General features: G+C 38.8%; 1 protein-coding gene and 1 long non-coding RNA gene across 2 annotated transcripts in view; one reads left to right on the top strand and one right to left on the bottom strand.

Moving 5' to 3' along the window:
• acadsb (acyl-CoA dehydrogenase short/branched chain) overlaps positions 1-16440 on the bottom strand; it is a 111793-nt gene that overhangs the window by 8161 nt on the left and 87192 nt on the right. The window contains exon 8 of the mRNA XM_076298712.1: positions 5315-5404. Within this exon, the coding sequence (XP_076154827.1) occupies positions 5315-5404 (90 nt within the window). The remainder of the gene's footprint in view (positions 1-5314; positions 5405-16440) is intronic.
• Positions 1-16440, top strand: part of LOC143138209 (uncharacterized) — a 34453-nt gene that overhangs the window by 10108 nt on the left and 7905 nt on the right. The window lies entirely within an intron of this gene.

The following is a 16440-nucleotide window of genomic DNA, read 5'->3' as shown; positions in this document are numbered from 1 at the left end:
GGAGGGAAAACGATTGACAAGACTAACGTTAAATCGAATGGATTGAAGTCATCCAGAAGACAAAACTTCAAACAGAACTGCAACTTTCTGAACTGCCTGCACTGCATCGAATGCTGGCTTCGGTCAGGTTTTTTTTATAGTGGATAAAAGATCTGAATTGATGGCGAGCCTCCCAGAATCCCAAATCTGAACTTCCCTTCACCTTTCATTTCCCTTCACACCACTGTGGTAGGATTGTAAGACTGACCCAGACTGACCTTTTGACTATTCCCTGACTTAACCTCCTGATAACTTCTGAATGAACTGAATTAATTGATTGTGACACATTGATTGTTTAAACCGTTGATATTGATAATACATTTTGTTGAATTGATACACATACATACTATAATACACTGAATATTTATTGTATATATTTTTATTTTCTTGTACCATTGAAAGATCACATTGAATATTTTAGAACTTAGGTAAGATAAGGGTGCACCCGAATATAGAACCGTATATAGAACATCTGATATTGTTATTTATTGCACTGCACTTTGTATTCTATTTATTTCAATCTATTCATTGTACTTATTGTTATTTATACCATTTTATTCATTCACTCCTTTTAGTTATTAAATGTCATCACTATTCTAACATAAACTTTAGCTTGTTGCATCCATCTACCTCCAGTAGTCTTATCTAGAAACTTCTGATTCTGGTCCAAGTAACTAGACATAACCTATAATATAGTAAATTGAGCCGAGTGCTACATCTAGCTCTACCACCGGTACGCTCAGGCCAATCCAAACTTTTCTCATCTGTTGTTCCTCGTTGGTGGAACACACTGCCAGTTCCTACAAGGGCAGGGACATCCCTCTCCATTTTCAAAAAACTCCTGAAGACCCAGCTCTTTAGAGAACATTTCCTCTCATAGCAACACTTACAACAAGTCTTGCTGATCCTAGCACTCACCAGCCGTCTTGAACTGACACGTAACTGTTACAAACAGCACTCACTGATGCACTTATTCTTACTGTACTCTAATGTTTTTTAAATTGTCCTAAAATTGTTGAGAATTGCTCTAAAACTTAAACTGTTTACCATGTTGTTAGTCGCTTTGGCTAAAAATGCGTCAGCCAAATGTAATGTAATGTAATGTAATACTTATCAAAGATGGTCTTTTCAAATGGAAACTAGACACTAAACCACAAGTGCTAATAGTGTACAAATAAGTACAAATTTTCCTATTATATATTCTGTTAATACACTGCATATATATAAATATATATATATATTATTCTTACTACTACTATAATGGTACATTTTTCATATTACATAGCCATATTTATTCTGCTCTTATAAGGTAACTGCTAATACACTGCACATATTTATATTTAATATGAGTCTAAACAACCTTCTGTAAACCAACTGTATACTACTGTCTACATTGCACTACATTTCTTGTCCTGTCTACTTTGTATATCACATTGCACTTTTCTGCTTTTTTTTGCACTTCTGGTTAGACACAAACTGCATTTCGTTGTCTTTGTACTTGTATTTTGCACAATGGCAATAAAGTTGAATCTAATCCATACCTGTCAACACTCCCGTTTTTCCCGGGTTCTCCCGTATTTCAAGGTCATCTCCCGGCACCCTCCCGTTTTGTTATTTCTCCCGGAAAACTCCCGTAATTTGCATGGCCATCAAACTTCATTTTAAAATCATTGATCCATTCATTTTTTCTATTAGTCTGACATCTCCCAGGTTGCCAGATTGTGTATGAAATACACCCTACACATACACGATCACTTAGTTTCAATTTCAACCGTTTTGTCATAGGCTAAAACCTGGCAACCCAAAACCCAAATAAGGAAGTGGGTGCCGACTGTGCAGCCTGAGTCTCGCTGTAAGCAAGCGGGCTAGTTGAATGGCCTACTCCAGAACTAGCTGTTGTGAAATTGTTGGGAATTTAATTAACACATCACATAAACTTTTATTGAGTGTTGTTGATACACTGAACTTGTGCCCTCGGAACCAAATCTGACAGCAAGCAGCTTTGGAGTTTTGGAAGTAGGCTGCAGGCAGGCAGGCAGCTGGTGGATACATAACTGGCATGCTTAAGGTAATGGTAAGGTAAAAGCAACGACCGAAATGCAGTGTTGAAACACGTGTATGAAACGTATTAAATATGCAAACACAGATCCGGTATAAACACAGATCCGGTATAAACACTCCTCTCTCACTTCTCCCGTTTTTGGTAAGCTAAATGTTGACAGGTATGATCTAATCTTTAATATGTTATCTATTAATTCCTTCATTTAGCATATTTATATATGTATATAATAGACGGGTTATATATTCATCAGGTTGTTTTTATTAGGGATGCACCGATCCGACTTTTTCAGTATCGATACTGATGCCTGGGCTTTGCGAATCGGTCGATATCGGATACCTATTGTTGAATTAAGAAACTGTATACCTCACCATGTGGAAGCAACTAAAGGCATCAGGCTTGACTTAAACATTACTTTCCCTAACTAAACATTACTTTCTTAGGATAAAATCTAACAAAATAACACTTAGATATAAATGTAATGTATTATTATTATCATCATTATTATTATTATTACTATTATTATTTTTATAATTACTATTACTACTACTGCTATTAAAAACAGCATTCAAATTCAAGTTCACAATACTAAATAATAAATCTAACAAGCAAACATAAACACACACATACATAACAATTTTCTCACACCAAAAACAGCTTTGTGCACGATAAACGATAAACTGGGAAGTTCACACACAGTTTGAATGGTGGTAAACCCGGTAAACGTATAGAGTTGTACGTTTTTAAACTAATAAATTATAAGATTTTAACAGCCAGTGTGAACGTTTGCATTTCTTGATACCAGGCAAAGTTTATACAAATAAGAGATGAAAATGACAATGTGTTTGGTTTGAGTAGGCTATTTTGTTTTGACCAGCACGCATTAAATGTGTTGCCTAAAAATGCACTATTGTAATTAATCAATGACAAATGGTGGTTAATAACATAATTAATATTAAGCTGGACAATGATGTAATGACAAACACCAGAAGAAATTTCTATTTAGTGGCAAATGGCTGGTTGCACAGCTCAATCTTTGAAATTTAAGTAAATTCGGATCAGCCCATGGATATGCTCATTTTTCCGATCCCCGTTCCAGCTATTTTGTTAATATCAGGGATGATATCTGATCTTTATGACCGAGAATTACGGCCACACATGAAGAAAAAAAATATTTTGCCAAGACGAGATTAAACTCGATATTTTGAGAATAAAGTTGAAATGTCATGTCGACATTAAACTCGACGTGTCAACATTAAACTCGACATTTCGAAAATAAAATTGACATATCATATTGACTTTAATCTCAACATTTCATCTTTACGTGTCCAGCAAAACTAGTTTGGAGAGAACGACCGCTCCAAAGTAGCTGCCACTGATCAATCAGTTCAGCTGACCGACGACTCAACAAAATGCCTTGTGTAGCCAAGGTGATTTGGTGAAATTGTAGCCTACTTCAGAATCGAGTTTAGCAACAACTATACTAACTAGTTTTGAATGTCAAGAATAAATAATGTCGAGATTAAAGTCGACCTGATATTTCCACTTTATTCCCGAAATTTGACAAAAATATATTTTTTCTTCATGTGTGGCCCTAGTACTCCGTCGTAGGTCTTAGTATCGGATCGGTGCACCCCTTGTTTTTAGTCAGCAATATTATGGCTTCCATGGCTATGGTTAAGCGCGCACACACACACACACACACACACACCAAGATACCAAAGCATGCCAAATCTGATGAAAACAACCTGATGAAAATATTACTATTCTATTATCTATATATAAATATGCTAAATGAAGGAATCTCTCAAAAATCTTTTTACATAATTTCTAGGGCTGTCAAAATAACTGATTAAAAAAATCAGTGCAGATTAATCGATTCCGTATGACCTTTGACCCCAAACCGTTCTAGTCAGTAAAAATTAGACTGTAAAATGAAGGAGAGAGAAGAAAACGTGCTGCCTGGATCATTGATTGGAACATTTACTTTTAAAAAACGGCCTGATGGTGTTGATAAAAATAAAGTGTTGAAAAAAAAGTCCTCTGCAATGTCTGCAGCAAGGAATTTGCATATCACCGGAGTTCATCAACTCTATAGTCGCACATCAATGCAAAAAAATAAGTGTTGACATTGAGGGGAGTGTTAATTTATTTTCATTGTGTCCCTTAGGTTATATCTGTGGCCTGAATTGCCTTGTATGTGAAAAAAAAAAACTTCTTCCCAAAGCACTTTTGAATTTATTTCCTCAGCATATTAGGTCATATCATAGATTATTATGGCAATTATTTAAACAGTGAAAATAATAATAAAAGAGTTTTTGAACTTTAATGTCACTAATGCTGATTATTCAATGATTCATTTGAATTTAAATATTTAAAATACAGCAAAAATTATATATGCGATTAATTTAGATTAATTAATCACAGAGTGTGTAATTAATTACATGATTTTTTTTAATCGATTGACAGCCCTAATAATTTCAGTTTTTCCTCTTGAGCATGAAGATAACATTTGTGGCAAAACGTTGTAACTTCATAATGCATGCTTTGTATCCAAATGTCTAGCCTATTAATATTATTTGAAGACCGAGCAATAGTCTACTTTATTGGCGTTTTAAACACTTTAAGCGTTTAACTGACACATCACAAAACAATGAGATGTCAAGCACCTTCCGTCTTTGTTTCAATGTCTTACTATAGACCACTTCAATGTTTGTAAACATCCAGAGCCTAGGTTGGGTGCGCGCGCAGCATGGGGTCAGAAAAACGGTGCAGCTAATAGACTGGCATGTTGAGCTGTCAAGGTATGCATGATGGCATGGTCATCCCAGGACCACGAACCGTACCTTAATAAATTAGTCTTAGCTAATGTTGATTGTCTGTCTGATCCTGAGTAAATGGGTAGACAACGTTAGCAAGTGGCCAGAGATTCAGTGGGCAACCATATACAGCTAGCTGGTTGACAAGCACAGTGTGTATACATGCGAAAAAGTAGTACAAGTAGGCATTTTTCTTAATGCTTCCTTGATGTTTCAGTCAACACACACACACAATTCAATGGGATGGAAACTTTCTGACCCCGATATGTGGGCGCATTTTTCTTGTGACGTGAACTGTGAAGGGGTCAATACGGCTCTGGGTTTGCTTGTCCTCTGAGTTCGTCCTTAACGTCAGTTGTTAGGAACCTGAAACCGGTCTATAATGAAAGGCATTTACCTGGAAGTCAAATATGCGTTTCTGGAATTGTACCCTCTGTCTCGTGTAAGGCACAGCGTGATCAAAGCAGCCTTGAGCCAAACCCAGCATCTGAAACCAAAAAGACCTTTTATTAACACCACATTTGATCATTTTGATGGTGACACCTTGTTACAACACATAATGTAATAACACCGCATTATGTAATAACTACAGTAAGGCTGTCAAAATACATGTTAATCGTGATTAATTTTGAAATACATAACGCTTTAAAAATATATTAGTGTAATTAACGCATTTATATAATTACACTATATAAAAATATATTAGTGTAATTAACCAGGGTTGCCAACTCTCACGCATCTGGCGTGACACTCACGCTTTCAGCACCAATCTCACGCTCTCACGCACACTGACCATAACAGAAGCTGCTAAACCTGCAGCTACCAGCGTCTTTCTTTCTCTCCATGTAAAAGATGATTTGCGAAAGGCACAGCTGAAATTTCGCCGCAACTGCACTGAACATTATTTCCTTATTGCTAATTGGATCATAACTTTGAGTTACATGGACAGTGGTGCACTGTATGCACGCTGCTGTAAATTTTAAGTGAAAACAAGTGCTGTGCTGTCCCATTCCTGGGGCCTGTACTACGAAGCGGGGTTTCTGGCTTATCTGGGTAACTTCGAGAGTAACTTGATCACGTGTGGCGTAACTTCCCGATTAACCCGTACTACGAAAGGTGGATAGGTTTTAACCAAGGTATGCTGCCATGGCAATTTACGCTGCATCTCAAACCTGCTCCGACCAGGTTATGTTCTTGGTTAACCCGAGGTTTCCGTTAACCACCCTTTATAAGTACCACCCCTCCACTAACAATTTCTCCCGAGACATGTCGGCGTACCTGGATGATCCATACGACATTGGAGCTCAAATCGTGAGGGACTCTATTCGCAGGGCGAGGGGTTTTAGAGACCGCCAGAAAAAATATATAGCCTACCCGGACGATATTCTCTATGAAGATATAGATTGTCAGCCGAGGGAATTCGTTATCTTTGTCAGATGATCTAGGAAGACGTCTCAAGCAATGCCCGTACGTGGACATTCATGTATTCAATCGGTGATGCAAGAATGTAGGCTATGTCCTAAAATAAATCGTACATAGGCCTACAGTATGCTGAACATCTGATCAAGAATAGCCTAAAATAAATCGGACACAGCCTACAGTAGGCCTAATAAATAAAAATCACCATTTTAACAAACTTGTTGAATTGAATGTCATATTACTGTACCCTGCACATAAAGGCTACACATTTCCACAGCACCAGAATCCGACCGAATGCCTCCCTCAACCCCCTCCATAATCGGCCTTCCACTATTATTTGCGATGGCCAACTCCTCTGCTACTGTAAAACACTCTGGTGCCTTTCCTCCTACAGTAGTGTTCGAAGACACCTGTTTCTTGTTAGCTGTAAAACAGAGGCCAAGTGAAGGCTATAAGCTAGGCCTACATGTTTTCATAATTAAGAAATATTAATGCAAGCTATAACTATATAAACCTACTATTCTGAATAATGTTTTTGTGTTTCATTTTCACCTGCTGCCATGTGCGTTTGGCAATGGTGTTGCATCTGAAATGTTCACAGGATTAGGCATACACTAAATCAGTCAATGGGGGCTACTTAAACATTCAATTATCCTTATTACTGAAATCTATATGCCCACTTCTGAATTGGGTTGCATCTGTAGGCCTTTTACTTTGCCAACAGCCTTGCTTTGCTCACTGCCGACGTATTTGATTTTTGTCGTAGAGTGGGTTTTAATTCCTCATAACTTGTCATAATAATTGTGCAGTCCTCATCCGTAAAATAAGGTGATCGCCTCATCATTGAAAGTGGTGACTTGCGCTGCAACCCGCCCCTTTTATGTGAACGCGCACAGGTTAACCCCGGCTCAACAAATCAACTTCATAATCAGCGTCGTAGTACCGATTAACACCACTTAAGATAACCAGGTTTTGTCAACCCTGGTTTAACAAAGTAACCCTGGGTTACATCTGGGTAGGTTAAGCTCCCTTCGTAGTACAGGCCCCTGGATTAGATTGAGCCCCTACCCACTTAAAAGGTGAATGGAGGAGAATCTCTTTATCTCTCTCTCTCTTTCACTCAGACACACCAGACATACCAGGATCATGTTGGTTGCTATAGTGATTGCTGGATTGTTGCTAGGGTAATAATAACAATAACAATAACAATAACAATAATAATAATACATAAAATACATTTTATTTGTAGAGCACTTTATCATGTACTCAAAGCACTGAACATTGTAGAGAGCAATTTAAAAGGAAAATAAAAGAGGGACAAAGTAGGCTTATAGGTTAAAAGCATTCCTAAACAAATGGGTTTTGAGGAAAGACTTGAAGCCGTTGACACTGGCAGCGGATCTGATCTGCTGAGGCAGAGCATTCCACAGGCGGGGGGGCCGCTGAGGAAAATGCTTGGTCGCCCATGGAGCGGAGTCGGGTTTGGGGGATAGTGAGGCCATGATCAGAGGAACGCAGGGCACGTGTAGGACAGTAGGGTTGCAGGAGTCAGTTATGTGGGGGCAGAGCCATGTAGGGCCTTGAAGGTAAGGATGAGAACTTTAAAGTTAATCCTCAGTGGGACAGGGAGCCAGTGGAGGTCTTGTAACACAGGGGTAATGTTATGTCTGGAAGCAGGGTTCCAAATTAACTTTTTTGATCACCAGCCAATGTGGCTGATAACTTTCTAAAGTTACTAGCCAATCAGAATTTGTACTAGCCAATTTTTTTCCGGTGAAAGAGAATTATGAGTTTATGAGATGAGTGTCACTGAATGCATTTGATCATTTTATTAACATTGTTGGCATAAATACATACCACAAAATATACACAGAAAGTGTAAACACTTCATTTCATGTTTCTCTTATCTATCTACTAGGGGTGTAACGGTACACAGAAGTCACGGTTCGGTTCATACCTCGGTTCGGACATCACGGTTCGGTACGAGTTCGGTACAATGGAGGGAAAAGCAAACAAAAATGCAGAAAGCATTTTTTTTGTACATGTCTCAGCCTGTACCACCTAGTGTCATACAGTCTCTTCCCTGAGCTATCTGCAACAGCCAAGTGTGTAAGATGTAGACTAAACAGTACAATAAGTACCCAGACTCCATCTGTAACTTGTAAACAAAATAAGACAATCAGCTATAAAAATGAAAATAGGCCTACAGCATCTCTTATTTCTGAAAGTGCAAATTACATAGAAAAATGATTTTTAAAAATCCATTTAAGCAAGACCTTCAACATCTGTGTTTAGTTGTATATGGAAGAGTCTACAATTTGCCTCAATATTTTTAATTGTGTGTAAAGTAATAATCTAGCCTACTAACTGTGAAAATATCACAGTATTTTACCTTTTTTTTAAAAACGAAATTGCTCCTTTCATTTCATAAACAGACTAGCCTACAACTAGGTTAACTCACCGTAGCATGGTTTGTTTATTAGCCTGGTTAGCGTTGTCACTTTATTTTACTGTCTATGCACTTAACACTACCAGCTCCTCATGTGAGAAGTTGCAAGTTACCCCAACATAAAGGTAATTACCACGCGATTTACATAGCTTTCTGTCATTACGAAATTATTTGATTTAAGCCATAGGTTTTGGCCCTATTTGTATGTGTATCCAAAGGCTGCTGAAGCGCAGGGGAAGTTTTTTTCCCCCTCGTTTCAGTGATTGGTAGCCTACATCATCTGGGTGATGACTTCGAATATGTGTAGCATTTTTTCCACTCACATACCCAACAACTGCTGAACAACGCCGACACACAGTTTCATCTTATCCACCACTCTTTCGTCTGTACTAACGTTACTGTAACTGAAGTTCAACTTCTCAAACTTGCGATCTTAAAGAGACCAGCGGATCCTCTAACTCTTGTGGGTCTAACCTCAGTGCTGCTAATGACTGACGGACTCGACCAACGACCTGACAAAAAAACACATAGGCGCCAATCAGAGCTTCAGAGCTAAGGCGAGGCTACAGATTAGCGTTAGGTGTCGCTAAAGAACTCCCGTAACTCTCGCTACTTAACAGTAATTGCGCATGGCATTAATTAATCTGCACACGAGTTTTATGTATTTTTATACCGTGTATTCTGCGTGTAAATTCATGCACCGAACCGTGACGCCCGTACCGTTTCGGTTCAATACGAATACATGAACCGTTACACCCCTACTATCTACATGTATCTATCTATCTGTCTATCTATCTATCAATATCCTCATCCCCTTCATTCCTCTTCTCGCCCCCATTAATCTGTCCCAAGCACTGCCGCATTTACTGTAGTTTAATCTTAACTTATTAAAAAGAAGATATCAATTATCATCAACAATGACAAACCAACTGGAACCTGCCACTCGTTTTCTCTCCCTCTCGTGCGCGCTCAGACACGTGAATTAAATGGAGTAGCATAGGGCCTACGTTCAATTTGGATCTTTATAGAGAGGACCTGAAAAGTATCTTCTTTATGTAACATGCTGTTGGTGCATGTTGACATTGTATAGCCTACTTTCTCTAACACAAGTGAAAAACAGTTTGCAGTACTCTGTCTCTCGGTGCCCTTGGGGCAGCCGTGGCCTACTGGTTAGCACTTCGAACTTGTAACCGGAGGGTTGCCGGTTCGAACCCCGACCAGTAGGAACGGCTGAAGTGCACTTGAGCAAGGCACCTAACCCCTCACTGGTAGACGCTCGTTCGTGTCCATGGTCTCTCGTGTTCAAGGTCAAAGCTTTCAAGCTGTTGCAGAAGGATAGTGTGGTTGACCGTATCGAAGGCCACACTGAGTTCAAGCAGGATTAAGATGGTCAGGTGTCTAGAGTCAGCAGCCCGCAGGAGGTCGTTGGTCACTGACTAGCAGTTTCAGTGCTGTGTTGCTTCCTGAACCCAGATTCATTGAAATGGTTGCTAGGGTGTTGGTAGGGTAGACATGGTGGCTACTATGCTAAATAAAGTGGTTGCTATGCTTATTTCTAGGGTAATCATGTTGGTTGCTATGGCGGTTGATAGGTTGACAGGGTTACTAGAGTAATCATAGTGGTTACTATGCTATACAAAGTGGTTGCTATGCTGGTTACTAGGGTAATCATGTTGGTGCTATGGTGGTTTCTAGGTTGACACATTATGGTAGTAGTGGCTGGGGTGTTGAGATACTTGCTAGGTAATCATGGTGGTTACTATGCTGACTATACTATTATGGTAGTGGTTGGTAAGGTTTTTTATTTTTTATTCTTTCCCCCCACCAGAATTTTTCAGGACATACAAGTCAGAACATACAAGTTGGTGGGCATATAGCACCACAAGGTTCATATAAAGGTTCAATAAACTTTTGGTCCCCAGGGGCCACTGTGACTGTAAAACCCACCATGGATTTTGTCTTTTCACTCCTCGATTGTGGTGTTGAGCCACAGACAAGCTCTCGCAAACACACTCACACCCCCTTCCCCGAATCTTCAGTTTTGGTTAGTTATTTCAAAATTTCATTTTTGCAACTCCTGTATTTTGTAGACACCTCAATATGTAATAATGTATTACAAATTGTGGAAAAATGTATTACATATTTATTATAATAGGTAGTTATGGACTAGGACTAAAAAAAAGGCCCTGGACTTTCTTCCAAATAGGCCCACTACCATACGCAGTACACGCACACACACACCCTTGCTGTCTCACATACTTCGCCAGTCAAGGTATGGCATTTAAACATAGGTGGTCACAAAAATGGTAGTTATTGATTGGGTGCTGCTGGAGAATTTTGGTCCCATGACATAAAATACTTTTGGGCCTCCCAAATGCTAGGGGGGTTCGGGGGCATGGTCATTGAAAAATAACCCCTTAAATTATGACTTCTGGTGAATTTTGTGGAAACTAGATGATAAATTGATTTAATATAATGGGTCATTCCTAGTCAAATCAGATAAGGTTGTTGCTGGACCGTCTCAGATTTTGTTGTCTATATCTTGTCTATATCATCAATGGGTCCAAAAACCAAGGCCTGTGAAATATTTCTGTGCAAATCTTATGTCTTCATATCTTTGTAGGACCTTGACATTTTGACAGCTTGAAAAACATGTACCATGTTTGGGCATTAATATCTTGACAAATATTTTCCCTAGCCTCCTCAAATTTTCTAGGGTGGAAGACCAACTCATAAAAAGCATGTGTAAACAATTTAAAGTCTGTCCTAATGTCTCCTGACTTTCGAAAGGGCCTTAGATTTTGGAAAAATGTGCATTAAGTATTGAGGGTATTAAAAACAGTTTTGTTTTTTTTCACTTGGTATCAGTCACTATTTACTCTTCAAATACATCAGTTTACTAATATTTTCACACAATTTGAAGTCTCCACATCAAATGACCATGACAATAATAAAGATAAAACAAGGTGTCTTTGTATTTTTGTGTCATTTTCAAGCAACTGAAATGGTATGTGGGGTACCTAGTAGGACCATAAAAATCTATGTGGAAATAGCTAAGTATATGGATATTTAATGTGTAAAGTACCAATAGTGTACCAAGTCCCATTCACAGAATAAATGCATGTAGTTACAGGTGTGTTGGGAACACCAAAATAAACATTTACAATAAACAATAGATTTTAGCGCCTCCTCTAAAACTGGATAAGGGGTAAGGTTTAAGTCACACCAAATGCAAGACAGGCTACGATAAATATTCAAAGGGTAAAGTTTGTCAATAGCATAAATATAGCCTACCTTTGGGGAAAAACTGGTTATATGTCACTGTTCTCCCATTCAGTTTTCTGTTGCCTTGTTTTGTTTTTCCCAAATTCGTATATGAAGACATCTTACTGACTCTAACTGACATTCACCACCTGTTATGCACGCCCGAAATTCAATTCTTGCGCGCTTTAGGCCTACTGAATCATAGAGAGGGTGAAATATAAAAGCTGCATCATCTTGCCTATCCTGTATCACTGAAAACGCAATGGCGCAAATGTTTACTTTTTTTGGATGACAATGACAACCGGTAGCGTAGACATACTGATAGCTTTGATTAAGCCTGAGTGACACATATTTATGTTGAGAACTAGACAGTAGCCCTACTTGGCCGATGAAGCACTGAGCCAGGAAGTCAACGGCCGTCGGATGGACTGTCATTCTGGACTTGAATGGAGCATTTAGAAGCTGTGCTGTGTAGTTCTCTCTGAATCTTTTCTGATTCTGAAGCAATTCAATCTTTGGCTACCATACAGATTTCTTTGTAGAACGGACAACAGGGATTGACAGCGACAACACTGGGGCTATTTTAATTCCAAAGGCATAGGGAACTTTATCAGGATACATAGTCTTGCGGTGATTGGGGGAAATATACAGCGGGGAAAATAAGTAATGAACACGTCAACATTTTTTTCAGTAAGTATACTTCCAGTGAATCATCCAGTAAGCAGTATTGGAGCCATTATCTGCAATTGGAAGGAACATCACTGCATCATCAATTGGCCATGCACAGGATCTCTTCACAAGATTTCTGACCAGGAAGTCAGAAGGATAGTCAAAAGTGTAGCCTAAGAGCCAAGGACCACTTGGAGAAAGCTCCAGAAAGACTTGGAGGCACCAGGTTCAATTGTTACAGAGAAAATCATGAGTAATGCACTCCACCGCCATTGCCTCTATGCACGCTCACCCCGCATGACTATTACTGAAGAAAAACAATGTCGAAACTCATTGAAAGTTTGCTACGCAACATTTGGACAAGCCTATTAAATACTGAGAGAATGTATTCTGGTCAGGCGAGAGAAAATGTTTTTTGGATGATGTCATACTACACACCATATTTGGAGGAGAAATGGCACTGTGCATCACCCTAAAAATACCATACCAACAGTGAGGTTTGGAGGTGGAGTCATCAAGGTGTGGGGCTGTTTTTCATCTCCTAGTATTGGCAGACTTCACACAGTTGAAGGAGCGATTTTTCCTGGGAGAATCTTGCCATCCACCAGGATGATGAGTATGAGACGTGGCTAGACCTTCCAGCAGGACAATTATCCAAAGCATTCAGCAAAGGAAACTCTCAATTGGTTTCAGAGAAAGGAAGGAAGGTTTCAGAGAAAGGAAATTGATTGATTGAAGGATTGATTATTGCAATGCTCTATACGCTGGCTGCAATAACACCTGTCTAAAGAGCTTACAGCTGATACAAAATGCAGCTGCTCGCACACTCACTAGAACTAAAAAATATGAACATATTTCCCCTATCCTGGCATCTCTACACTGGCTGCCTGTTAAAAGTCGCATTGACTTCAAAATATTACTTCTAACATACAAAGCCATTAATGACCAGGCACCAGAATATATTAAAGATCTCCTAGTCCCATATAACCCACCCAGACCGCTACGATCACAGAATACTGGCCTTCTTGTAATTCCAAAAACTATCGCGCACCCCTCCTCTGGAATAATCTTCTTTCCTCAATTCGACTAGCAGACACCCTCCCTATTTTAAGTCTAGACTTAAAACATACCTCTTTACTGCCTCCCATAGTTAGGTATGGTGCGGTGTGGAACTTCACCCACCTAAGGGATTTTTGGAATGGACCACCCTGCTGAGTCCTTGTGTGACTGGCACCCCAGTCGCGCGTGCGATGGTGGTCACTGACCATACCTGCGCTGGTGCTGACTACCCCTCACCATGCCTTAGTTATGCTGCTATAGCATAGTGCTGTCATCGACTTTTCATGTGTCACGCCGTACAACCCCCTCCTCTCCTCTCTCCCCTTCTCTCTCTCTCTCAACTCTCCCTCTCTTGCCTATTCTCACTATGATATACTGTAACAATATATAGTACCACTGATTACTTATTGACATTAACCATTTTGATTTTCAGTAATACTAACCCACTCTACATCTCTCCTTCTTTCCCCTTACTGTACCTCACTTGTAAGGTATATCATCACCAGTCATCAACCATCCATGTGTTGGCCCTCCTCTCACCCATCTCACCTGAAGTCCCATCCTCGACTGCCCTATTACTGTCCCCTTATCTGGATTCCTGGCCCGTACAGCCTAGCGACCCATCACCTGCCTATGACAATTCTGCCCAGATTCCTGGCCCGTCTGCCGACCCACCACATGCCCCTTGACAACTCCCTTCCCCTGGACAAATCCAACGCTGGACTATTTGAACTTTCTGTCACTAAATCAGGATTAATGAATTATCAAACCAGATACGTAATCACCCCACCTCTTGTAACTTTCAGCTCAAGTGCTTTTAACACCATGTCTTATTCTCTACACCTATCATATGCATTTGTCATGTATACAGACCTTACTGTCCTGTATTGACCCCTAGGCAGATGGGTCAGGCCCTTGAGTCGTGGATCTGCTCGAGGTTTCTTCCTATATGTATCTCCAATTCTAGGGAGTTTTTCCTCGCCCCTGTTACCCATGGGCCTCTCTCTTTCTTTTTTTTCTTCCTTTCTTTCCTTTTTCTCTGATTGCCTACATTCTGTAAAGCGCCATGATACATGTGTAATGTTTTGGCGCTCTATAAGCACAATAAATTGAAATTGAAATTGAAATCAAGGCCCTGACTTTAATCCAATTGAAAAATTTTGGAAGTTACCTAAAGATCAGGATTTACAAGAGGGACCCCTGGAATCTTCAATATTAAAAGACTATCTGTTTAAAAGAATGGACCAAAATCACACCTGAATACTGCAACTGATTAGTTTAGTCATACAGGATATGCGTTGAAGCTCTCATTACAAATAATGGCTTTTCCACATTTCAGTAGGCGTGTTCAATACTTTTTACCTGTGGCATTCCCCTTTTTTACTCATAACTCTACTTATGGACATTAATGTTTGGATTTTTTAATATGTGTGGATTATCTAAGTTAATACTAATGTCTGGAGAAAACTTCATGTGAATAGCCTCACTGGAAGTATACTTACTGAAAAAAATGTTGGCGTGTTCAATACTTATTTTCCCCGCTGTACATATGCTCAGTTACACTTCACAAACTTTAAAGCTGATTTTCTCAAAACTTTTTTTTTTTTGCTGAGTTGAGGATGGCTTTCACATATTGGCCAATATCTCTGGGTTGGCTAAACAGAATTGAACAAATGACCCCTGGTTTTAAACCCTAAGGTCTGTGGATTATGAATATCCAATAAACCCATTTTTTATTTTGTCAAACTGGACTAATTTCGTCATGGCGCACTGCATTTGGTATTGTTTGTTTGTTAGTATGAAGAGACTTACCTAGCCCTTCTCGAAAGATCATTTTGACTTAATTTAAGAAGACTTCGATTTATTTTAAGGAGCCTCATCAAGACAAATTTGCTCAATGCACTGGCAGATAAATTTGCTTGTTTTTAGGACAAATTTGCTAAATGCACTGGCAGACAAATTTGCTCGTTTTCAGGATGAGTCAGGAAGTCAAACTGTTCTTAAATTAAGTCAAATGATTTTACAAGTAAGCGCTAGGTAAGTCTCTTTACACTGAAAACAAGACCAAATAGATTTCTTGATCTTGACAGAAGATTAGATAAGTTCGATTTTATTAGATAAGCAGTTTTTTGCAGTGCAGTAGGTAAAAATTACAAAAAAATACACTGCAAAAAATAAAATCTTTTTATATTAAGATATAAAATCTATTTGGTATTGTTGTTGTTTTTTTGTATTTTGACTTAATTTAAGAAGATTGACTTTTTTTATTTTAAGGAGTCTTATTAAAACAAATTTACTCAACACACTGGCAGAGAAATTTGCTTGTTTTTAGGACAAATTTGCTTGTTTTCAGAATGAGACATCCTAAAAGAAGTCAAACTCTTCTTAAATTAAGTCAAATGATTTTACGAGAGAGCACTTAGTAAAGCCTCTTTCCACTGAAAACAATACCAACCAGATTTTTTTATCTTTTTTTTTTTTTTTTTTGATTAATAACGATTGGTTAGATTATTTTAGACACACTACCAAAACTGCTTATCTAATAGAATCTAACCAAGTTTTATTAATCTTATATCAAGATCAAAAAATCTTGATTTTAATATTGTTTTTAGTATAAAGACACTTACCTAGCACTTTCACGTAAAATCATTTGACTTAATTTA

This window comes from Alosa pseudoharengus, unplaced genomic scaffold, assembly GCF_046254945.1.
Source record: "Alosa pseudoharengus isolate Yale_2024_CS ecotype anadromous, Long Island Sound unplaced genomic scaffold, YU_APseudo_1.1 YU_APseudo_1.1_scf_21, whole genome shotgun sequence".
NCBI lineage: Eukaryota > Metazoa > Chordata > Actinopteri > Clupeiformes > Clupeidae > Alosa > Alosa pseudoharengus.
This window is presented reverse-complemented; position numbering and strand designations above follow the sequence as displayed.